The sequence below is a fragment of the Cetorhinus maximus genome, chromosome 6 (genome assembly GCF_964194155.1).
Source record: "Cetorhinus maximus chromosome 6, sCetMax3.hap1.1, whole genome shotgun sequence".
Lineage (NCBI taxonomy): Eukaryota > Metazoa > Chordata > Chondrichthyes > Lamniformes > Cetorhinidae > Cetorhinus > Cetorhinus maximus.
The window spans coordinates 1,135,796-1,161,311 of record NC_135884.1 but is presented as its reverse complement, the minus strand read 5'-3'; the positions used below and the strand labels follow the sequence as shown (position 1 = coordinate 1,161,311).

At 46.2% G+C, this 25,516-nt stretch overlaps 1 protein-coding gene across 1 annotated transcript in view; it reads left to right on the top strand.

The window, feature by feature from the left end:
* qars1 (glutaminyl-tRNA synthetase 1) overlaps positions 1–24,370 on the top strand; it is an 86,404-nt gene extending 62,034 nt beyond the window's left edge. Inside the window, exons 18-24 of the mRNA XM_078543041.1 lie at positions 1,980–2,123; positions 5,896–6,000; positions 6,374–6,466; positions 6,871–6,998; positions 16,067–16,133; positions 23,040–23,165; positions 24,067–24,370. Of these exons, the coding sequence (XP_078399167.1) occupies positions 1,980–2,123; positions 5,896–6,000; positions 6,374–6,466; positions 6,871–6,998; positions 16,067–16,133; positions 23,040–23,165; positions 24,067–24,117 (714 nt within the window). The 3' untranslated portion in view covers positions 24,118–24,370. The remainder of the gene's footprint in view (positions 1–1,979; positions 2,124–5,895; positions 6,001–6,373; positions 6,467–6,870; positions 6,999–16,066; positions 16,134–23,039; positions 23,166–24,066) is intronic.
* Positions 24,371–25,516: the final 1,146 nt, after the last annotated feature.

Below are 25,516 nucleotides of genomic sequence, written 5' to 3'. Positions count from 1 at the left end.
CTCTGGTGCCTAGGTCGATGTCGGGAGGTCCGTCCAGTTTCAATACCTTTTTTGGGACTTTGTAGCGGTTTGTTACAACTAGGCAGTTTCAGGGGGCATTTAAGAGTAAAGCACATTGCTGTGGGCCTGGAGTCACATGTAATGCCCTTCCCTAAAGGGGAAGGTTAGTGAACCAGACGATGATTTCATGGCCATCATCAGACTTTTAATTCCAGATTTTTATTGAATTCAAATCCCATCTGCTGTGGCGGGGTTCGAACCCGGGTCCCCAGAGCATTACCCTGGGTTACTAGCCCAGTGACTTTACGACTAGGCATCATCTATTGTTTATTTTCTCTAGCCAGATAGGTTCTGTCCTTGAGGACATGCTCTCTCTCCAGCACTGCAATGTTATCCTTAATACTGCAACCCCTCCCCATTCCTTTTCTTCCCTATCCTTCCTGAACGCCTTGGACAGGAATATTTAGTATGCAGTCTTGCTTCTTTTTTGACCCAGGCTTCTGCTATCACCACAACATCATATTCTCACATGGCTCCCTGCACCAGCAGTTCCCCAACCCTATTTACCACATTCTGTGCTATCCCACACATGCTCTGTAAAACTAATTTAGACCTTGTCACATACCTTCCTACTCTGATCGCACCTAATACCGTACTGTTTCTCACTGTAGCGCTAGCTGTCTCTCCAGCTCACCGCCTCAGCACAGTCAACTCACTGCCTCAGCACAGTCAGCTCACTGCCTCAGTACAGTCAGCTCACTGCCTCAGTACAGTCAGCTCACTGCCTCAGCACAGTCAGCTCACTGCCTCAGTACAGTCAGCTCACTGCCTCAGTACAGTCAGCTCACTGCCTCAGCACAGTCAGCTCACTGCCTCAGCACAGTCAGCTCACTGCCTCAGTACAGTCAGCTCACTGCCTCAGTACAGTCAGCTCACTGCCTCAGTACAGTCAGCTCACTGCCTCAGTACAGTCAGCTCACCGCCTCAGCACAGTCAGCTCACCGCCTCAGCACAGTCAGCTCACCGCCTCAGTACAGTCAGCTCACCGCCTCAGTACAGTCAGCTCACCGCCTCAGTACAGTCAGCTCACCGCCTCAGTACAGTCAGCTCACCGCCTCAGTACAGTCAGCTCACCGCCTCAGTACAGTCAGCTCACCGCCTCAGTACAGTCAGCTCACCGCCTCAGTACAGTCAGCTCACCGCCTCAGTACAGTCAGCTCACCGCCTCAGTACAGTCAGCTCACCGCCTCAGTACAGTCAGCTCACCGCCTCAGCACAGTCAGCTCACCGCCTCAGTACAGTCAGCTCACCGCCTCAGTACAGTCAGCTCACCGCCTCAGTACAGTCAGCTCACCGCCTCAGCACAGTCAGCTCACCGCCTCGGCACAGTCAGCTCACCGCCTCAGCACAGTCAGCTCACCGCCTCGGCGCAGTCAGCTCACCGCCTCAGCGCAGTCAGCTCACCGCCTCGGCGCAGTCAGCTCACCGCCTCAGTACAGTCAGCTCACCGCCTCAGTACAGTCAGCTCACCGCCTCAGTACAGTCAGCTCACCGCCTCAGCACAGTCAGCTCACCGCCTCAGCACAGTCAGCTCACCGCCTCAGTACAGTCAGCTCACCGCCTCAGCACAGTCAGCTCACCGCCTCGGCACAGTCAGCTCACCGCCTCAGCACAGTCAGCTCACCGCCTCGGCGCAGTCAGCTCGCCGCCTCAGTACAGTCAGCTCACCGCCTCGGCGCAGTCAGCTCACCGCCTCAGCGCAGTCAGCTCACCGCCTCGGCGCAGTCAGCTCACCGCCTCGGCGCAGTCAGCTCACCGCCTCAGTACAGTCAGCTCACCGCCTCAGTACAGTCAGCTCACCGCCTCAGTACAGTCAGCTCACCGCCTCAGTACAGTCAGCTCACCGCCTCAGTACAGTCAGCTCACCGCGATGATGTCTCAGTAGATGGTTTCAGTTATTTTCTCTCTTCCTCCCATAGGTCGGAGTGACAGTTGCCCAGACAACTATGGAACCACACCTGCTAGAGTCGTGTGTACGAGATATTCTCAATGAGACGGCAGCACGGGCAATGGCTGTTCTCGAGCCACTCAAAGTTACCATAACAAACTTCCCATCTGACCAGGTAATATTTATGTCACATTGTCTGGAAGTCTGCAACCATTCCTTTGTAGGTATTGACCTTTAAACGCAGGAATGTGTGTCTTTTAAGGATGTTCTGATAATGCATTTTTGTTTTGGCACTGTTTGTAAATGATGGAGTTTACCGAACAGCACTTGCTCCATCTTTGTTTTAGCGCAGTTACTGCAAATGCGCCAAGAATCGCATTGTAACTGCACATGCTCAGTCACTCTTTCTCAATCACAATGCTGCTTCGATCGCCACTCAACACCTTCATACTCTCCAACTCGCCCCCGCTCTCCCAACTCCCTCCAACTCACCCCCCACTCTCCCTCCAACTCACCCCCCCACTCTCCCACCAATTCACCTCCCCCACTCTCCCTCCAACTCGCCCCCCCCTCCCTCTAACTCACCCCCGCTCTCCCAACTCCCTCCAATTCACCCCCCCACTCTCCCTCCAACTCACCCCCCCCACTCTCCCTCCAACTCACCCCCCCCACTCTCCCTCCAACTCACCCCCCCAACTCTCCCTCCAACTCGCCCCCCCCACTCTCCCTCCAACTCGCCCCCCCCACTCTCCCTCCAACTCACCCCCCCACTCTCCCTTCAACTCGCCCCCCCGCACTCTCCTGATCACTCACATCCTCTGACTTGCCTGTTCCTCTCTTGACAGCCCTCGCACCTTGCAACTCACCCCCAGTCTCTCCGACTCCCTCTCCGACTCTCTCCAACTTACCCGTCACTCTCCTAAGTCTCTCGAACTCACCCCCAACTCCCTCGCACCCTCCAACTTGCTGCCCACCCTGCCAATATCCTTGCACCCTCCAACTCACCCCCCACTCTCCCGACAACACTCACACCCTCCAACTTGCTCCCTACTCTCCCAGATCCCTCGTGTCCTCCAGCTCGTCCCCTACTCTCTCGCCTCCGTCACACGCTCCAACTCACCGCTCACTCTCCTGACAGTCCTACACCACATGGACTGCAGCGGTTCAAGAAGGCAGCTCGCCACCACCATCAAGGGCAACTAGGGATGGACAATAAATACTGGCCCAGCCGACAAAGCCCACATCCCGTGAATGAATAGAAAAAGAACACCCTCACACACAGCACCCCCCCCCTCCGCCTCCCTCCCAACAAGACCCTGAGGAGGGAACTTGAGTAAGTCACATAATGGGTCCTTTTATTTATCCACTAAGATAAAAGCAAAATAGTGTGGATGCTGGAAATCTGAAACAAAACCCGAAAATGCTGTAAAAGCTCAGCAGGTCTAACAGCAACTATGGAGAGAAAGACAGAGTTAACGTTTCGAGTCTGTATGCTCTGAAGGTGAATCACTCCACAGATGCTGTTCGACCTGCTGAGTTTTTACAGCATTTTCTGGTTTTGGTCCTCTATTTATCCCTTGTTTTTGTAGGGTGTTGCCAGACAGGATGATGTCAATTTTGTTGACATTGGCCACAAACTATCTGACTGGCAACTAGGGTCTCATCCTATCCTTTCATCATTCTGTGTACTACTGAGTCCCACAGCTTAGATACACTCTGCTCCCTAACATCAGGCTCAGCAGGAGGGTGAACAAATTCAAAATCAGCCAAGATGCCTGCACCTGATCACAGTCCCTGCAACAGTACCCTAGTGAGAGTGTGTGAAACTGTACCCCAGTGAGAGACAGTGTGTGTGGAACTGTACCCCAGTGAGAGTCAGTATGTGTGGAACTGTACCCCAGTGAGAGTCAGTGTGTGTGGAACTGTACCCCAGTGAGAGTCAGCGTGTGTGGAACTGTATCCCAGTGAGAGTCAGTGTGTGTGGAACTGTACTCCAGTGAGAGTCAGTGTGTGTGGAACTGTACCCCAGTGAGAGTCAGCGTGTGTGGAACTGTATCCCAGTGAGAGTCAGTGTGTGTGGAACTGTACTCCAGTGAGAGTCAGTGTGTGTGGAACTGTAACCCAGCAAGAGTCAGTGTGTGTGGAACTGTAACCCAGTGAGAGTCAATGTGTGTGGAACTGTAACCCAGTGAGAGTCAGTGTGTGTGGAACTGTACCCCAGTGAGTGTCAGTGTGTGTGGAACTGTACCCCAGTGAGTGTCAGTGTGTGTGGAACTGTGCCCCAGTGAGTGTCAGTGTGTGTGGAACTGTGCCCCAGTGAGAATCAGTGTGTGTGGAACTGTACCCCAGTGAGAGTCAGTGTGTGTGGAACTGTACCCCAGTGAGAGTCAGCGTGTGTGGAACTGTATCCCAGTGAGAGTCAGTGTGTGTGGAACTGTACCCCAGTGGGAGTCAGTGTGTGTGGAACTGTACCTCAGTGAGAGTCAGTGTGTGTGGAACTGTACCCCAGTGAGAGTCAGTGTGTATGGAACTGTACCCCAGTGAGAGTCAGTGTGTGTGGAACTGTACCCCAGTGGGAGTCAGTGTGTGTGGAACTGTACCTCAGTGAGAGTCAGTGTGTGTGGAACTGTACCCCAGTGAGAGTCAGTGTGTGTGGAACTGTACCCCAGTGAGAGTCAGTGTGTGTGGAACTGTACCCCAGTGAGAGTCAGTGTGTGTGGAACTGTACCCCAGTGGGAGTCAGTGTGTGTGGAACTGTACCCCAGTGAGAGTCAGCGTGTGTGGAACTGTACCCCAGTGGGAGTCAGCGTGTGTGGAACTGTACCCCAGTGAGAGTCAGTGTGTGTGGAACTGTACCCCAGTGAGAGTCAGCGTGTGTGGAACTGTACCCCAGTGAGAATCAGCGTGTGTGGAACTGTACCCCAGTGAGAGTCAGTGTGTGTGGAACTGTACCCCAGTGAGAATCAGCATGTGTGGAACTGTACCCCAGTGAGAGTCAGTGTGTGTGGAACTGTACCCCAGTGAGAGTCAGTGTGTGTGGAACTGTACCCCAGTGAGAGTCAGCGTGTGTGGAACTGTACCTCAGTGAGAGTCAGTGTGTGTGGAACTGTAACCCAGCAAGAGTCAGTGTGTGTGGAACTGTAACCCAGTGAGAGTCAGTGTGTGTGGAACTGTACCCCAGTGAGTGTCAGTGTGTGTGGAACTGTACCCCAGTGAGAATCAGTGTGTGTGGAACTGTAACCCAGTGAGTGTCAGTGTGTGTGGAACTGTGCCCCAGTGAGAATCAGTGTGTGTGGAACTGTAACCCAGTGAGAGTCAGTGTGTGTGGAACTGTAACCCAGTGAGAATCAGTGTGTGTGGAACTGTAACCCAGTGAGAGTCAGTGTGTGTGGAACTGTAACCCAGTGAGAGTCAGTGTGTGTGGAACTGTACCCCAGCATGTCTAAGGTTAGGGTGAAATAGCACAGGTCAGTGATGAATATGATTCAACTGGAATTAGGAATTAATTCAGACAAACAAAGCTGTAATTTTATTCAAACCTCAGATTTTTTCCAACATTTGTTGAGTTTTTAACAAGTGGGAATGGTGAAATTTGAATTCTCTTCCTGCAGCAAGATTCACATTTCCCAGTGATGTGTGTCTGTTCCTCGAGCGGCTCCATGGCCCGATTTTACCTGTAGACTTGATGAAAAACTGTAGAACAGAAATTCAGGATAAATTCAGAGTAAGGTGTCTGTGGGGAAATACAGGCGGTGGGGATAGTGTGTGTGTGCGGGACAGAAGTGTGGAGCATTCATGCATAAGGGTGGTGGGGAGTGTGGGCGGGCAGGCAGTGCGAGTGTGTGCTGGATAATGCGGTGTGTGCGCCTGTGGTGGGGTGGGGTGCAGGGCAGTGAGAATGTGAACATTGTGCCACTTATCCTCATGAAGCTGTCTGTTCCCCTCAGCCACTTGAAGTCTCTGTTCCAAACTTCCCAGCAGATGAAAGTAAGGGATTCCACACAGTACCGATCACTTCCACCATCTACATTGAACAGTCTGATTTCCGAGAGGTAAGACCCTGTGTTTTGCTGTGTTTGTTTCTTGGTCCTTTACTGCATCCTGACCCCCCCTCAGGTTCGGGCTGACGATTGGGACTGGCAGCGAGCTTGGGCTGTAGGTGGGTGAATTGCGACGAGACTCATGGGTGAGGTTGCATTTTCTTTCTCCTGTGCTGCAGCAGGGAGTGTCCCAGTGAATCCTTCACATAACAAACATTCCTTCTAGTTGCACTTTACAAGCAACACCCTGAGATACCTGCACTCTCAGGGCCTGGCTCACCTGCAACCCAGGTGCTACCAATTCAGCTCTCACTGTTACTGTTGTTCTGACCCCTTCTGTTTGCTGCATGCTTCTGATGCTGATATACATTTGCTTGATGTGCAGGTGATGGAGAAGGGCTATAAACGACTGACCCCTGAGCAATCCGTTGGACTTCGACATGCTGGCTTTGTCATCTCAGTGCAAAGGCTTATCAAGGTAATCATTCATCACCAGTGGAAGCAACAAGGAGCGTCTAAAAGCACCATTTCCTAACCAGGAACTAAGACTCATCTTGAAATCTATTCTTGCCTCTTTGTTAGCTCCCATGTTGCAGCCCTTATTGTCCTTAATAGACTTGAGTAATCTGCAGTATTTATGCTGCATCTTAACCACACGTCTCTCACACTGGCTTCCCTTGGATGTGCAGTTTCTGCTGTGTGGGAGAACCACACTGTGTGATGACTGGAGCATGGCTAGTTATAAATTACATAAAAGGGTTGATCTAACTTGCAGAGTGAAAGCCATTAAGCAGGAACAGTCACAACCCCTCTGTGCAGGCCCAAATTGATGGATCCAATCAACAGAAAATGTTTCACTGGATTGTATTTCTCACTTTACAGAATAAGAATAGGAAAGTAGTCGAGTTGGAAGCGACTTGTAGGAAATCCGACACGGCTGAGAAACCAAAGGCTTTTATTCACTGGGTGTCGAATCCTCTAATCTGTGAACTACGGCTTTATGAGAGACTGTAAGTTGTACCCAAGGGCATGTAAGTTGTGCACAAAAACCTGTAAGTCAGATGTATGGACCACGGGGTCTAAGGTGGTACATAGTCAGTGTTGGCAATTACTATAAAATATAGAAACCCAGGAACAGAAGGAGGACATTCAGCTTTTCAACCTTGCTCCACCATTCAATCTATCATGGCTTATCTGCATCTCAGCTCTGTCTACCCACCTTTACTCCATATCTCTTGATACCCTTATCCAATAGAAGTTGATCGATATCAGTTCATAAAATTCCAGTTGACTCGCAGCATCCAGGCACTTTTGGGGGAGGTTGTTCCAGACTGGATCCTGACATCACCTCTGAATGGCCTGGCTGTAATTTTAAGGTGCTGCACCCTTGTTAATTCCTGATTCTCACCGCGCACACCCCCCCATCCCCCCCACCCCCCCAGATTATGATGGGTTTAGATAAGGTAGACAAGGAAAAACTCTTCCCATTAGCTGATGTTATAAGGACTAGGTGCAAAGATTTAGGGCTTCAGGCAAGCGATGGAGGTGGGGGGGTGGAAATGTGTGGAAGAATTTTTTTCCACAATAAGTGATAATGACCTGGAACTCGCTGTCCTCTAGGGTGGTGGAAGCAGAAACAATCAATGATTTCAGAAGGAAATTGGATGGACACTTGAGAGAAGTAAACTTGCAAGACCATGGGGAGAGAGAGGTGGAATGGGGCTAACTGGATTGCTTTACGTAGAGCCAGCATGGACTCGATGGGCCAAATGGCCACCTCCTGTGCCATAATGACTCTTAAAAAATACTCGGATATGCACTTGACCGACCAGACCAGATGGGCTGAATGGCCTCCTTTTGCACTGCATATTTCTGATTCTGTGACTCTCTATAAAGACTTGTCTAGTGAGGATCTGGCTGCGTGCCCCACTGCAGGGCCAATATATCCATCGTAAGGTGCAGTACCCAAACCTGAACATAGCTCTCCAGATGATGTGTGACCAAGGCTCTGTACAGCTGCATCACTCCCTGGGCCTTTGAAATACAGCCCCCATGAGAAAACGACGAGCATTCCGTTTCCTTTTTTGATTGATTTCTTTCCCTCTGACGATTCCTCCATGGATTGCTATCTTGACATGGTGGAGAGGCTTGTGCACTCTGATGATTCCTTGAGTGATGCCGTGGGGAGCTCCTTGCACCTGGTAGGGTGACCCATGGCGGCAAGGTTGGGGGAGGTGCCAGACAAAGTGCAGTCCAAAAAGTCTTCAACAGCAGGTGAAGGAAGACTGTAGATCTCACTGGCTGCAAAGGTGGAAGAGGCTGCAGTGGCAAGGTGGTCCCAGCCTGACCACCAACGCTTCAAGATCAATTGGACAATGATGTCGCCCCAGGGCGCCCATTTTAAACAAAGTCACATGCAGGTTTCTACCAGGGTCTATTTGCCAAGCCCTGTGGTGATGGAGAATTGGCGATGGGGTCAGGGCTGTGAACCTCAGAGTCTCCAGTCAAGAATCTGCTCACAAGCGACAGACATATGAAAGTTGTTGGACACCTGTTATGGGACAGAGGTGTCTTTGGGTAGCGGCTGTGACTAAGCATCCTCTTCAGAATACCCTCTGCTCACTCCAAGTAAGGAGGCGGCTGGAAAAGATGCCCTAAAAATAGGCTGTCCACTTTCCCCTAGCTGGAGAGCCATGTTGTGAAGTTCTTCTAACACTAGTGTTTGGAATTTTGGAGGAATAACAGCTCTGATTCCCCATAACAAACAACCATCTTGCAGAGTCAGCTCAAATCTACGCATGTAATAAGGCTTAAGCTCAGTTGTCACTTCTTGAGGTACACACCAACCCTTCTGTGTGTGCAGGTAAACTTTGGAGAGCACAGCATCCCTCTGCATTTCAAGTCGAATTTGATCCACTTTAACGGGTAACATGTCTATCTGCTTCACATTGAAAGCAGTGACTTCACTTCGGGTTGTGGAGCTGTGGTGGAACAGAAGTCTGGAAAGTGTGTCCGCTTTTCCATAATTCTCAGCAGAACGAAATATAATTTTGTACTGGTAAGCAGATAAGATCAGTGCTCACCTTTGTAGGCGGCAGCGACAAGTGTCGGGGTTTGTGACTTCGGGCTAAGCAACCAGGTCAAAGGCTTGTGATCTGTCATTAACGTGAATTTACGCCCATACAAATATTGGTGGAACTTCTTGACTCCATTGATTAGTCCAAGAGGTTCCTTCTCAATTTGGGCATAATTTTGTTCTGCCTTGGACAATGTGCACAAGGTGTATGCAATGGGCCTTTCACTGCCATCAGGAAACGTGTGGGAGATGACAGCTCCAACATCATATCCAGATGCATCACAAGCCAGGCTGACAGGTACTTTTCATTGAATGTGCCAGGACTTTAGCAGAAGTGAGCTCTTGCTTGAGTTCCTTGAAACTTTCCTGACAGACTTGTGACCAATCCCATTTTGCATTCTTCTTCAGATTATTCGGTGATGCTGCCTTGGTAGTCAAACTGGAAATGAACTTGCCGTAGTAATTAACAAGTCCCAAAAATGAACAAAGCTCCTTAACATTTTTGGGCTGTGGTGCATTCATAGTCATCACATATTCTGCTTGACCCATCATTCTTCACTACTGGGACTGTTGGAGCTGCCCACTCTGCATAATCAACTTTCTCAATTATCTGAAAGTTTTCAAGTTGTTCTAATTCCTGCTCGATTTTCTGTTGCATCGAGTAGGGAACTGAACGTGGTTTGAAGAACCTTGGAGAAGCTTCAGCCTTCACAGCAAGTTTGGCTTCAATGTTTTTAATAACTCCAAGACCTTCTTTGAAGACATCAGTATGCTTGTCTAACAAGGACTGCAACATGGGGTTGCAATGCACTTAATTTTATTCCAGTCCAGCCAAATTTCTCTTAGCCAGTTCCTGCCCATAACTGATGGGCAATGATAAGCAGCAACCTTGCTATTTGATCCCCATATTTAGCTTGAATGGACATTTTTCCAAGTATATTCACAGGCTGACCGGTATAGGTGCTAAGCTGGAGGAGGGTCTTCTCCAATGGGCATTTCTTGAAAATTCTCTCCCATGTCTGAAGCAATAGAAGCTCCAGTGTCAACCTCCATTTCAACCATTTTACCATTTAAGGCAATGCCAACTTTTAGTCCTTCATCTAGTTTCAGATCAGACTGAATGCAATGCAATTGCTCTTCTGCATTGTCGCTGTTAGTTTCATTTTCTGTCTCGTCAGGACTCTCATTAATTTTGTGTTTTGTTTCCAAGTAATGTGTCTTTTAAACTGCCTGTTTGTTTTCAAGCGTGACTTGTCTGTGTGCTCCTCATGATGCCCTTTTCTTGGTGGTACTGCTTTACTGTGATCAGCCTTTGATCTACATGCACGCTGCATGTGTCCTTTTTCTCCACAGTAGCGACAGTCAGCGGTTTTCCACTTACAGGCTTCTGCATTATGCCCTATTACACTACAGCGGTAACATGTTTGAAAGCAAGTATACCCTGACTTTATTATTTTAATTTCAGCATTGTTAGAATTCACTTTCAAATCTCCAGCTTGTTTCTCTGCCATTTCTATGCTTTGCGCAATCTCAAACGCTTTCTTCAGTGTCAACTCTTGCTCCGCTAACAATCTATGCTGAACTTTTTTTAAAATTCATTCATGGGATGTGGGCTTCGCTGGCTGGGCCAGCATTTATTGCCCATCCCTAGTTGCCCTTGAGAAGGTGGTGGTGAGCTGCCTTCTTGAACCACTGCAGTCCACGTGGTGTGGGTGCACCCAGTGCTGTTAGGAAGGGAGTTTCAGGATTTCTTAGTCCACAAACCAAGCGATCACACAACACTTCTTCCAGATAATCTTAAAGTCACAATGTTCCACTGATTTTCTCAACTCAGCCAGGAACTGGGAAACTGACTCACCCTCAAACTGTTCTGTTCAGTGAAACTTGAATCTCTTGGCAATAATTGCTGGTCTGGGATTGAAATAGTTGGATCAAAAGCCCCTAATAATGATGATCCCATCCTTGTTGTCATTTGAAGTGTTTTGTCACTTCTTAACAATTAAGAATACACACACACACACAGCTATTTGTTTCTGAACTCCAACTTTCTGTGTGAAAACACAGAAGGTTCCTTTATTCCCTATTCTCCATCAGAGGGCAATACATCGGGAACTTAGCTCACCCTACTAAGGTTATAAAAAGCAGTTCTTGTTAACTAAAATGACTTTTTACAAAAATGACCTTTTACAAAAAAGCATTAACATTGAACACAAACTGGTTTTACGAAAATGATGCAGAAATATATGACCTCCTGGAACAAAAACAAACAGCCTTTATTGCCTGGCAGAACAACCCAAGGTGGCAAGTCAAGAAGGCAACAACCCAACAGCTCAAGGCTGATGGCCAGAAATAAATCTGGACAATAAAGGACAAGTGGTGGGAACAGAAAGCCTGAGAGGCCCAACAATATGCTGACCATCATGACATGCAAAGCTTTTCTGAAGCCACCAGGGCCATCTATAGACCAAGATCAGATGGACAAAATCCCCTTTGCTCACAGGATGGTGTCTCTCTTCATAGGGATGACAATGCCTTTTATCAACACTAGAAAGAACATTTCAAATAACTCAACCATGAAGCCACAGTGGCAGCTGATACTCTCCAGGTTATCTCCTAGTACCCTGTGATAGAATTCATGGGTGAACCACCATCGATGGGAGAGCTGCAACAAGCAAATAAATGGATGAACAACAACAAAGTCTATGGCCCTGATGGTGTTCAAGTTGAGATCTTTAAAGCTGGTGGGCTTTTGCTCACATCAAGACTTCATGATATTGATGGTGAGGGATTTAGCAATAGTGACGTTATCCAAGTCTTGCTGCAAGCAGGTACAAACTGCTTCAATAGCCAAAGTCACAAATGGTACTGAGCACTGCGAAAATAGATATTAACTGTTACGATATAGTTGCAATTATGGAGACATGACTGCAGGGTGACCAAGGATGGGAACTGAACATCCAGGGGTATTCAATATTTAGGAAGGACAGTCAAATAAGGATAGGAGGTGGGGTAGCATTGTTAGTAAAGGAGGAAATCAATGCAATAGTGAGGAAGGATATTGGGTTGGAAAATCATGATGTGAAATCTGTCACCAAGGGGCAGAAAATGTTGGTGGGAGTGGTCTGTAGGCCCCCAAACAATAATGGAGATGTAAGGGGAGGCATTAAGTAGGAAATTAGAGACGCATACAATAAGAGTACACTGTAATCATGGGTGATGGGTTTTTTTTAGACCAATATGTTGAGGAATTAGCTAGAGAGCAGGCTATCCTAGACTGTGCAATGAGAAAGGATTAGTTAACAATCTTGTTGAGTGGGATCTCTTGGGGAAGAGCGACCATAAAATGATAGAATTGTTCATTAGGATGGAGAGAAAAGAAGTTGAATCCGAAACTAGAGTCCTGAATCTAAATAAAGGGAACTACGAGGGTATGAGGCGCAAGTTGGCAATGATGGATTGGGGAACCTTACTAAAAAGGTTGACAGTGGATAGGCAATGGCTAATATTTAAGGAACGTATGCATGAATTACAACAATTATTCTTTCCTGTCTGGCGCAAAAATAAAACAGGAAAGGTGGCTCAACCATGGTTTACAAAAGAAATTAGGGATAGTATTAGATCCAAAGAGGAGTCATATAAAGTTGCCAGAAAAAGCAGCAAGCCTGAGGATTGGGAGCAGTTTAGAATTCAGCAAAAGTGGACAAAAAGATTGATCAATAAGGGGAAAATGGAGTTTGAGAGTAAACTTGCAAGGAACATAAAAACTGACTGTAAAAGCTCCTATAAATATGTGAAGAGATAAAGATTAACAAAGACAAATGTAGGTCCCTTACAGTCAGAAACGGGGAAATTATAATGGGGAACAAAGAAATGGCGGAAGAATTGAACACATATTTTGGTTCTGTCTTCGCAAAAGAGGACAAATAATTTCCCAGAAATGTTAGGGAACCAAGGGTTTAGTGAGAGGGAGGAATTGAAGAAAATCAGTATTAGTGAAAAAAATGGTGCTGGAGAAATTAATGGGGCTAAAGGCTGAAAAATCCCCAGGGCCTGATAATCTACATCCCAGAGTACTAAAGGAAGTGGCTCTGGAAATATCGGATGCATTGGTGGTCATCTTCCAAAATTCTATAGACTCTGGAGCAGCTCCTACAGATTGGAGGGTGGCAAATGTAACCCCACTATTTTAAAAAGGAGAGAAAAAACAGAGAATTACAGACCAGTTAGTCTAACATCAGTAGTGGGGAAAATGCTAGAGTCTATTATAAAAGACGTTGTAACAGAACACTTGGAAAGCCTGAAAGGGAAATCATGCTTAACTAATCTTTTTTTAAGTTTTTTGAAGATGTAACTAGTAGAATAGATAAGGGAGAACCAGTGGATGTGGTGTATTTGGATTTCAAGAAGGCTTTTGATAAGGTCCCACATAAGAGGCTAGTGGGCAAAATTAAAGCACATGGGATCAAGGGTAATATACTGGCATGGATTGAGAATTGGTTGACAGACCAGAGACAGAGAGTGGGAATAAATGGGTCTTTTACCGGGTGGCAGGCAGCGACCAGCAGTGTACCGCAGAGATCAGTGCTTGGGCCCCAGCTATTCACGATATATATAAACGACTTGGATGAGGAAACCAAATGCAATATTTCCAAGTTTGCTGATAACACAGAACTGGGCGGAGTTGTGAGGAGGATGCAAGGAGGCTTCAGGGCGATTTAGACAAGTTGTGTGTGTGGGCAAACACTTGGCAGATGCAGTATAACATGGATAAATGTGAAGTTATACACTTCGGTGTGAAAAACAGAAAGGCAGAGTATTATTTAAATGGTGATAAATTGGAAAATGTGGATGTACAAAGGGATCTGGGTGTCCTTGTACAACAGTCAATGAAAGTAAACAGGCAGGTGCAGCAAGCAATTAGGAAGGCAAATGGTATGTTGGCATTCATTGCAAGAGGATTTGAGTTCAGAAGTAGGGATGTCTTAGTGCAGTTATACAGGACCTTGGTGAGACCACACTGGAGTATTGCGTGCAGTTTTGGTCTCCCTACCTAAGAAAGGATATACTTGCCATAGAGGGGGCGCAGTGAAGGTTCACTAGGCTGATACTGGGGATGACAGGACTATCTTATGAAGAGATTGGTTTGGCTAGGCCTATATTCACTAGAGCTTAGAAGAATGAGAGGGGATCTGATTGAAACCTATAAAATTCTAACAGGGCCAGACTGGATACAGGGAAGATTTTTACCCTGGTTGGCCCCAGTCTCAGGATACGGGGCAGGCCATTTAGAATTGGGATGAGGAAAAATTTCATCACTGAGGGTGGTCAACTTATGGAATTCTCTACCACAGAAGGCTGTGGAGGCCAGGTCACAGAGTACATTCAAGAAGAAATTGATAAATTTTTGGATATTAGGGGCATCAAGGAGTATGGCGAGAAAGCAGGCGTTGAGATAGAGGATCAGCCATGACATTGAATGGTGGGGCAGGCTCGAAGGGCTGAATGGCCTACTCCTAGTTTTTCTTTATGTTTCTATGTAATCATCAGTGAACATCCCCACTTCTGACCTTATGATGGAAGGAAGGTCATTGATGAAGCAGCTGAAGATGCCACGCTCAGTTAAATACTGCTTTGATGTCGAGGGCAGTCACTGTCACCTCACTTTTTGAGTTCAGCTCTTTTGTCCATGTTTGAACTAAGACTGTGATGAGGTCAGGAGCTGAGTGTCCCTGGCAGAATCTAAGCTGATCAGTGAGCAGGTTATAGCACTGTCAATTGCACCTTTTCTCACTTTAATGCTTGAGAGTAGACTGATGGGCTGTACCATACAATGAAGAGCGTCCTCAGTATGAAGATGGATCTTGGTCGTCATAAGGACTGTGCAGGCGTCACTCCTTTCAATATTATCCGTGAATTGATGCATCTAGAAAGGGTAGATTGGTGAGGGCAAGATCAGGTAGGTTTTTGCTGTGTCTCGTAGATTCTCTCGCCACTTACTGCAGATAAGGAATCAACGAGCTCAGTCAGTAACGGTGCTACTGAGCCACACTTGGTGATAACATTGAAGTCCCCCACCCAAAGAATATTCTGTGTCCTTGCTACCCTCAGTGCTTCTTCCAAGTGGTGTTCAACATGGAGAAGTACTGATTCATTTGAGGGAGAATGGGAGATGGTATTCAGCAGGAGGTTTCCTTCCCCATGTTCTATCTGATGCCATGCGACTTCATGAGGTCCAGAGTCAATGTTGAGGACTCTCACAGCAACTCCCTCCCAATTGTATACCACAGTGTTGCCACCTCTGCTGTGTCTGTCCTGCCAGTGGGACAGGCCATACTCAGATGGTGATAGAGGTGTTTGAGACATTGGATGATTGTGAGTATAGACTATGTCAGGTTGTTGCTTGACTAGTCTGTAGGACAACTCTCCCAATTTTGGCACCCAGATGTTAGAAGGACTTTGCTGGGTTGGCTGTGTAGGGTGTGTTTATGTTGTGCCTAGTCATTGCTGGGTGGTCCGTCCAATTTTATTCTTCTTTAATCTTTTTATAGCTGTTTGATACAACTGAGTAGCCTGCTAGGCCATTTCAGAAGACAGTTATGAGTCAACCACAATGCTGTGTGGATGCTACATTTCCTTCCCGAAACGGCATTGGTGAACCAGAGGGTTTTTTATAACAATCCAGCAGCTTCATGATCTCCATTATCAAGAATAGCTTTTTATTCCAGTTATATTAATTAATTGAATTAAAATTCCCCCAGCTCCCATGGTGAGATTTGAACTCAGGTCTCTGGATTACTAGTCTAGAAGCATTACCACTATGGGTTGTGGAGATTGAGGTTTTATTATGGGTGGGGTCTGATTCTCCAGAGTAGTGAGCGGGGGGATGTGTTTTGCAGTATTAATGGGCTGTTTTGCCAGGGAGTGTTTCAAGCAGCTGCTGGGGGTGGGGTGGCCATTGCCTGGAGTTGGAATTTTGATCTCTTTTAATTTTGTGTTTTGCAGCTTCCTCCATAAATGTCCTGAGGACTCCAGTGAGGTACCCGGAGGCTTCCTGAGTGATATTAACCCAGTGAGTATCTAACAACTGAATTGTGGACCAAGGCTATTGTTCTGTTCAATTAATGGAAGGTTCAGATTGGATGAAGTTGTTGATCTTGGAGAGTGAGCAGCACTGGGTCCTTGGGATCAGTTACAGGTTCAGAAGCCTTTCCCTCTCATCAAAAGGATGTGGATGTGTCTGCCCGGAAAGGGAGGGACTGGAAGGTCAGTTGCCACCTTCAAGAGAAACTGGATCATTCTGTATTGTAAAGGCTTGAGGGTTCGAGAGACATTAACATCCCTGCTGGAATGTTTCAGGGAGACTCGGGAAGAAAACCTGCTTGAGTTTTGTGATGAGATAACAGAGGGAGTTGATAAGGGTAATGAAGCTGATATAATGTATATGACTTTCAAAAGGTGTTTGATACACAGCAGGCTTGTCAACATAGCTCAAGCCCATGGAATAAAAGGGATAGTGGGCAGTATGGAGACAAAGTCGGCTGAGTGACAGGAAACAGAGAGTCGTGGTGAACAGTTATTTTTCGGACTGGAGGAAGGTTTATGGTGGGTTCCCCAGGGTTCAGTACTGAGACCACTGCTTTTCTTGATCTATATTAATGACCTAGTCTTATGTGTACAGGGCACAATTTTAAAATTTGCAGATGACACAGAACTTGAGAGTATTTTGAAGTGTGAGGCTTCAAGAGGACAGAGACAGATTGGTGGAATGGGTGGACGCATGGCAGATGAAATTTAATGTAGGAAAATGTAAGTTGAAACATTTTGGTAGGAAGAATGAGAGGCAATATCAAATAATGGACACAATTCTAAAGGGGGTGCAGGAGCAGAGGGACCTGGGGGTATGTGTGCATAAATCACTGAAGGTGGCAGGACAGGTTGAGAAAATTGTTAATAAGGCATATGGGATCCTGGACTTATAAATAGGGGCAGAGAGTATGAAAGCAAGGAATTTTTGATGAACCTTTAAAAACCACTGGTTTGGCTTTAGCTGGAGTATTATGTTTAGTTCTGGGCACTGCACTTTAGGTAGGATTTGAAGGCTTCAGAGTGTTTTTTCAATTTGTTTATGGGATGTCAGTATCACTGGCAAGGCCAACATTTATTGCCCATGCCTAATTGCCCTTGAGAAGGAGGTGATGAGCCACTGCCTTGAACTGCTGTAGTCCAGGTGGTGTAGGTACACCCACAGTGTTGTTAGGGAGGGAGTCCCAGGATCCAGGTGCAGAAAAATTCATGAGAATGGTTCCAGGATTGAGGTACCTCAGTTATGAGGATAGAATGGAGAAACTGGAGCTGTTCTTCTTGGAGAAGAGAAGGTTGAAAGGAGATTTGATTGAGGTGCTCAAAACCATGAGAGGTCTAGACAGAGTAGATAGGGAGAAACGGTTCCCATTGGCAGAGGGACAAGAACCATAGGACAAAGATATAAGGTGAATGGCAAAAGAACCAATGAGATGAGGAAAAGTTTTTCTAGGCAGTAAGTGGTTAGGATCAGGAATGCACTGCCCGAGAGTGTGGTGGAGGTAGATTCAGTTGTGACTTTCAAAAGGGATTGGATAAGCACCTGAAGAGAGGCTAAATTAAGAAGCAGAACCGCAAAAGTAATCATCTCTGGATTATTACCTGAGCCACGAGCAAATTGGCGTAGGGTAAATAAAATTAGAGGGATAAATACATGGCTTAAAGTTTGGTGTGGGGGAAATGGGTTTTGATTCATGGGGCACTGGCACCCGTACTGGGGAAAGTAGGAGCTGTACGTTTGGGATGATTTTCACCTGAACCGTGCTGGGACCAGTGTTCTGGCAATTTGTATAACTAGAGTGGTAGAGAGGGCTTTAAACTAAATAGTGGGGGGGAGGGATCAAGTGAGAGGAGATGCAGTAAATCAAAGGGGAGCAATGAGGTGATAGAGCAGACTAGTGATTTGGGTACTGATAACCAGAGTGTGGCAGGAAGGGACAGAGAGTAAAACTTAAGAGTGCACCAGCAGACAAGGACAGAGATTGCAAAAATGGTAAAAAGCCAGTTAAAGGCTCTGTATCTGAATGCGCACAGAATTCATAACAGAATGGATAAATTGTTAGCACAGGTAGAAATAAATATGTATGATCTGATAGCCATTATAGAGACATGGTTCTAAAGTCACCAAGGCTGAGACCTGAATATTGAAGGGTATTTGACATTTCAAAAAGATAGGAAGCTAAGAAAAGGTGGTTGGGTAGCTCTGTTAAGGATGTCACTGGCACAGTAATAATAGGTGATCTTGGCTCAAAAGAATAAGATGTAGGATCAGTTTGGGTAGAGAGGAGAAATAGTAATGGTAAGAGGTCACTTGTGGGAGTAGTTTAGAAGCCCCCTGCATGGTAGGAAAGGGTATGCAGGAAGAAATAAATAGGGTGTGTAAGAAAGGTACGTCAGTAATCATGGGTGACTTTAATCTACATATAGAATGGACAAATCAGATTGGCAAAGGTAACCTAGAAAATGAGTTCACAGATTATTCGGGCCATTTCTTAGAGCAGTATATTAGAGCCAACCAGGGAGCAGGCTATTCTCAACTTGATAAGTGATGATTCAGGATCAATCAATAGCATCATAGTAAAGGCGCCTCTAGGCAACAGCGATCATAACATGATAGAATTTCATGTTCAGTTTGAAGGGGAGAAGTGTGGGTCTAAGATTAGTGTATTAAACCTGAATAAAGGTAATTTTAAGGGTATGAAAGCAGACTAGCTAAAGTGAATTGGGAAGCTAGATTAAAAGGTAGGACAATAGAGATGCAGTGACAGGTTTTTAAGGAAATATTTAATAACTTTCAGCAAGATTTATCCTTGTGGGAAGGAAAGACTGGTAAGTAGTGGGTACGGTCGGGTAAGTATTTAGTACTTTTATTGCTTATAGTTTAAGGTTTTTTTGTGGTTTACAGATTGTATATTCTGCAGTAATGAGGATCAGGAAAGAAGGGTCCTAGAGTTATTGATTTAAAAGGTTTAATTTAAAGGGATAAGTCATGGCAGGAGTGCTCAAAGCTGTGGTGTGCTCCTCGTGCTCCATGTGGGAAGCCGGGGACATTTCCAGTGCCCAGGACCAGCATGTGTGCAGGAAGTGTGTCCAGCTGCAGCTCCTGGAAGCTCGGGTTTCAGAGCTGGAACGGCGGCTGGGGACACTGTGGAGCATCCGCGAGTCTGAGAACATCGTGGATAGCACATTTAGAGAGGTGGTCACACGCAGCTGAAGGGACTTGAGGAAAGAAGGGAATGGGTGACCATCAGGCAGTCCAAGAGAAACAGGCAGGTAGTTCAGGAGTCCCCTGGGGTCCCGCTCGCAAATCGGAATTCCATTTTGGAGGCTGATGAGGGCGCTGGTTCCTCCACGGAGGGCAGACAGAGCCAAGCTTCTGGCACCATAAGCAGCCTGTCTGTACAGGAGGGGAGGAAAAGCAATAGTAATAGGGGATTCTATAGTCAGGGGAACAGATAGGCGCTACTGTGGCCATCAGTGTGACTCCAAATGTTGTCTCCCTGGTGCCAGGGTCCGGGATGTCACTGAACGGCTGCAGGACATCCTGAAGGGGGAGGGTGATAAGGCAGAGGTCATGGTACATGTTGGTACCAATGACATAAGTAGAAAGAGGAATGAGGTCTTGCATCAAGAATTCAGGGAGTTAGGTAGTAGGCTAAAAAGCAGGTCCTCTCAGGTTGTAATCTCTGGATTACTCCCAGTGCTACATGCTAGCGAGCACAGAAGTAGAATAGCGCAGATGAATACGTGGCTTAAGAGTTGGTGGATCACTGGGACCGTTTCTGGGGAAGGTGGGACCTGTACAAGCGGGACAGTCTACATCTGAACCAGAGCGGGACTAACATCCTTGCGGACAGGTTTGCTAATGCTGATGGGAGGTGTTTAAACTAATTCGGCAGGGGGAGGGGACATAATGTTAGCAGAATAGGGACACATAATATAGTAAAACAATCAAATCAGAGGGAGTACAGCTGCATTAAGTTTCAAGGGAGTAAGGCAAGGCTGGATGGCCTCTACTTTAATGCCAGGGGCATTACAGGTAAAACGGATGAGTTAAGGGTGAGGATTGACACGTGGAATTGTGATATAGTAGTCATCACAGAGACGTAGTTGAGAGAGGGGCAGGATTGGCAGCTCAACATTCCGGGATATAGAATCTGCAGGCAAGACAGGGGAGGGTGTAAAAGAGGAGGAGGCGTTGCATTATTAGTTAAGTAGTCAGTTACTGCAGTAAGGAGAGATGATATCTTGGAGGGGACATTGAATGGAGCTTTGTGGGTAGAGCTTAGGAATAAAAAAGGGGCAACCACATTGTTAGGTGCTTATTATAAGACCCCCAGATAGTGGGAAATTGAGGAACAAATATGTGTATAATTTGTGGAGGTGTGTAAAAACAATAACAATAGGGTAATTATATTAGGTGATTTCAACTTTCCCAACATTAATTGGGATCGACATAGTGTTAAGGGCTTGGATGGAGTGGATTTCTTGAAATGTGCACAAGAGAACTTTTTAGGTCAGTATGTAGAGGGTCCAACAAGGGACAGCGCAGTGCTGGACCTAATTCTGAGGAATGAAGCCGGACAGGTGGCTGAGGTGGTGGTGGGGGAGCATTTTAGTGATAGTGACCACAACACGGTACAGTTTAAGTTTGTTTTGGACAAAGAAATAGACAAGTTGCAAAAAAATGTTTTGGATTGGGGGAGAGCGGATTTTAGTGAAATAAGGCAGGATCTGGCCAAGGTAGACTGGGAACAGCTACTTGTGGGGAAATCTACAGAGGAGCAGTGGGGGGTGTTCAAAAAGGAAATGGGGAGGGTACAGGCTCAACATGTTCCCTCTAGGGGGATAGGAAGGAGTAACAAGCCCAGAGAACCATGGAAGACCAGAGATATTCAGGATACGATGAGAAGGGAAAGAGAGGCTTTAAGCAGGTACAAGGGGAGCAAATAAGCGGAGGCATTAGTGGAGTACAGAAAGTGCAGGGTGGAGCTTAAAAAAGCAATTAGGAGAGCAAAGAGGGGATATGAGAAAGCTCTGGCTGGTAAAAGGGAAAATCCCAAGATATTCTATAAGCATATCAATGGGAAGAGGATAACCAGGGAAAGGGTAGGGCCCATAAGGGACCAAGGGGGCAATCTATGGGTGGAGCCAGAGGACGTCAGTAGAGTATTGAATGAATATTTCACATCCGTCTTCACCCATGAGAATGAGGATGAAGGTATGGAACTCGGGGAGAGAGACTGCGAGGTTCTTAAGCAAATTGATATAGGGAGTGACAAGGTATTGAAGGTGTTGGCAGGCTTAAAAGTGGACAAATCTCCAGGTCCAGATGATTTGTGTCCCAGACTGCTGAGGGAGGCAAGGAGGAGATCGCAGGGGCTCTGACCCAAATTTTTAATTCCTCTCTGGCCACGGGGGAGGTGCCAGAGGACTGGAGAACAGCTAATGTGGTTCCGCTATTTAAGAAGGGTTGTAGAGATAAGCCAGGGAACTACAGGCCAGTGAGTCTCACGTCAGTGGTAGGGAAACTATTGGAGAAAATTCTGAAGGAGAGAATCTATCTCCACTTGGAGAGGCAAGGTTTGATCAGGGATAGTCAGCATAGCTTTGTCAGAGGAAGGTCATGCCTAACAAATTTGATTGAATTTTTTGAGGAGGTGACCAGGTGTGTAGATGAGGGTAGTGCAGTTGATGTAGTTTATATGGATTTCAGCAAAGCCTTTGACAAGGTCGCTGTGGTTTCAACGTTTTCACAATCTACATCAATGATTTGGATGAAGGGACCCAATGTATGATAGCTAAATCTGTCCATGACACCAAGATAGGCAGAAAAGTAAGTTATCAAGAGGAGGTAGAGAGTCTGCAAAGGGATATATAGACAGGCTAAGTGAGTGGGCAAAAAATTGGCAGATGGAGTACAATGTGGCAAAATGCGAACTTGTCCTATTTGGCAGGAAAAACAGAAAAGTAGTGTATTATTTAAATGGAATGAGATTGCAGAACTGGGTAGTTACAGAGGGATCTGGGTGTCCTGGTACAAGAATTGTGCAAAGTTTGTATGTAGATATAGCAAGTGATTAGGAAGGCTAATGGAATGTTGTCATTTATTGCAGGGGGAATGGAATATAAAAGTAAGAAGTTTTACTGCAGCTGTACAGGGCCTTGGTGAGACAATATCTGGAATATTGTATACAGATTTGTTCTCCAGATTTGAAAAAAGATATAATTGCGTTAGAAGCAGCTCAGAAAAGGTTCACTGGATTCATTCCTGGGATGAAGGACATATCTTATGAAGAAAGGTTGAACAGGTTGGGCCTATACCCATTGGAGTTTGGAAGAATGAGAGGTGACCTTATTGAAATATGTAAGACCCTGAGGGGGTTTGATAGGGTGGATACCGGGAGGATGTTTCCCCTTGTGGAGGCGACTAGAACAAGGGGACACAGTTGAAGAATAAGAGGCCTACTGTTTGAGATGGAGATGAGAATTTTTTTCTCTGAGAGGGTCATTACGATGGATTTTTAAACAATCAACAATGGTTTCATGGTCATCATTAGACTTTTAATTCCAGAATTTTGTTGAATTCAAATTCCACTGTCTGCCAGGTCCCCTGGGTCTCTGGATTACTAGTCTAGCGACAATACTTTGCCATCGCCTACATCAGAACAATGGGTTACACTTGAAAGGTATTTAATTGGCTGTAAAGTGCTATGGGATATGCTGAGGTTATGGGGAAGTGCTATAGAAACACAAAGCTTTATAGATAAAAGCTCATGACATATACTGTTCCTGAATACTTTGAAAATGCTTCAAAGCGACGTCTCTCAAACAAGTCTTCCTGATTAACGATCGTTACAAAATAGCTCATTGTCATTTATCTCTCTGTCTCTAGAACTCCCTGAAGGTGATCGGAGATGCGATGCTAGATGTATCTGTAAAAAATGCCAAACCGTTTGACAAGTTTCAGTTTGAGCGTGTTGGCTATTTCTCAGTGGATCTGGACAGCACTGACCAGAAGGTTGGTACAGTGTTAGCTTGTATGAAAATCAGATATGCTGCTCACCTAGAGAACTTGAACTGTATCACAGTGTGTGATGTTATGGTGTCTGGTGAAAATGACAGTGCATTTACACCAGTGTCACTATTGGGGTCTCATACAGTTACCTTCACATGACACCCACCTCCCCCTGCCACCCGCAACCTATCCTCGTGTGAAACCGGGGTGCAGCTCAGATGCCTGTAGGAGAAACTCCCTGACTTTCCTTTTGTTAATACAGTGATTCATGTAGGAATCTGAGCACCAGTTTTATATTCAGTCAGTTTAAAATGACCTTCTGCATGTACTCCCCATGAGCACAGTCTAAGCTTCCCATGAGGGATTTTGTGAGAACAGCTCCTAGCGACAGGGAGTCAGTCTTCTGAGGTGCGGCAAATTCACTGTGACCTTTTTAAATCTATTCTTGGGATGTGAGCGTTGCTGGCAAGGCGAGCCTCTGTTGCCTATCCCTAGTTGCCCTTGAGAAGGTAGCGGTGAGCTGTCTTCTTGAACCACTGCAGTCCATGTGGTGTTAGGGAGTTCCAGGATTTTGACCCAGTGACAGTGAAGGAACGGTGATATATTTCCAAGCCAAGATGATGTGTGACTTGAAGGGGAACTTGCAGGTACTGGTGGTCCCATGGGTTTGCTACCCTTGTCCTTCATGGTGGTTGAGGTCGCAGGTTTAAAACGTGCTGTCAAAGGAGCCTTGGTGAGTTGCTGTAGTGTACGCACTGCTGCCACTGTGCACTGCTGGTGGAGGGTGTAAATGGTGGAGGGTGTAAATGTTGAAGGTGGTGGTTGCATTATTAATCATCCAGCTTCTGCTGAATTGTACGCGTTTCTGCTTTGCTGACTGTTGTGAATGTTTCTTCCTCTGCAGTTGGTGTTTAACAGGACTGTGATGCTGAAAGAAGATCCTGGGAAGATCTGAACTGCTACAGGTCCACATGACTCCACGTTCAAGACTCCACGTTCAAAACTCCACCCAGATGCTTAAATCTTTTAATTTACCAAAAGACGCAGCATTTTCCTGAGCTTCTTGCTGAAAGGAGTAAGGGAGAAACTTGCTCATAGCTCCTTGCCCAGAAAATCCAAAAATCAAAGCCCGTTGGTTAAGTTGAAGCAGTGACAGCTTTTCTGCTCTCAATAATATCTGTACTTTATAAAACTCGGTAATCTCCCCACCCCCACCTTTATCCTCTCTGATATTGCTAAACCCAGCAAGTTTAACTGCGGCTGTGAATCAAAATTCAACCCACAGAAAGGCACCAAACTGGAAAAATGGACCAACTTAAATTGGTTGGTTTTACTCCTAAGTTTTTAAAAGTCTCAAAAATGTGGAGAAGTAAAAAGGGACATTGCTGGAATACACAGCGGATCATTCAACTCTGTGTATGTGTGTGAGAGAGAGAGAGAGACAACTGGTTGATCTGGGCCAAGTGTTTGGAGCATTTACTGATCTTTGGTTGAGCTGATCTGTGATCTTGTGAACCTATTACCTGTTCAGCTCTAACTGAAATCAGTCCATATGTTTGCAGGTTGCAGTGGAAGTGCAGTGACCTATGAATCTTCCTGTTGTTATCTCTGTCCTATTGAAACTATGCAGACTGTTGGAGGGGGCAACATTCAATCAGGTCAGTGACTGGAGTGGCAGCTACAGAGATCGGCTGATGCTGTTTCTGCAGTTGCACGTTGTTTGGACACCTCAGGTATTTGCAGACAAGGCGCTGGTTCACACTTACATTTCTCTACCAGTGAAGTGTGAGCTGGAGGAGGACACTGTGGCCCAGCAGTGCTCCACTTATCTTTAAACAAAATATCTGATCCTCTTGCAAAAAGAATGCAAATAAGATAATCATTAAAGGTCATTATTTGAACCACAGTGAAATGCAATGCTGCAAAGATGTCTCATCCATTTCAGGCTTGCAAGCCAGGATTTCACATCCACAAATAGGAGGTGGATTTGTCACATTTCGGAGCACAGATTTACCTCGATGTTGAAGATGCAATAAATTCATGTAAACATTGTGGCCTCGTCACATTTCATCAACATGGGTGACATCCCCCAAAGCAACCACAGACCACGCCTTAAATAAAACTTAGTTTCACTGCTTTCTCAAAACTAAAATCAGTGTTCCCATAAAACCTGAGTAATTGGTCACCTTTCCCATCTCTCTCTCTTCCCCACCCATTCTCCCCCTCTTTCCCCCCCTCTATCTCCACTCATCCTTTCTTCCCCCACCCTCTATCTCCCCTCACCTCTTCTCCCCCTCCCTCCCCCACCCCTTCACCATCACTGCAACTGTTCAACCACAAGTTATCAGAGCGAC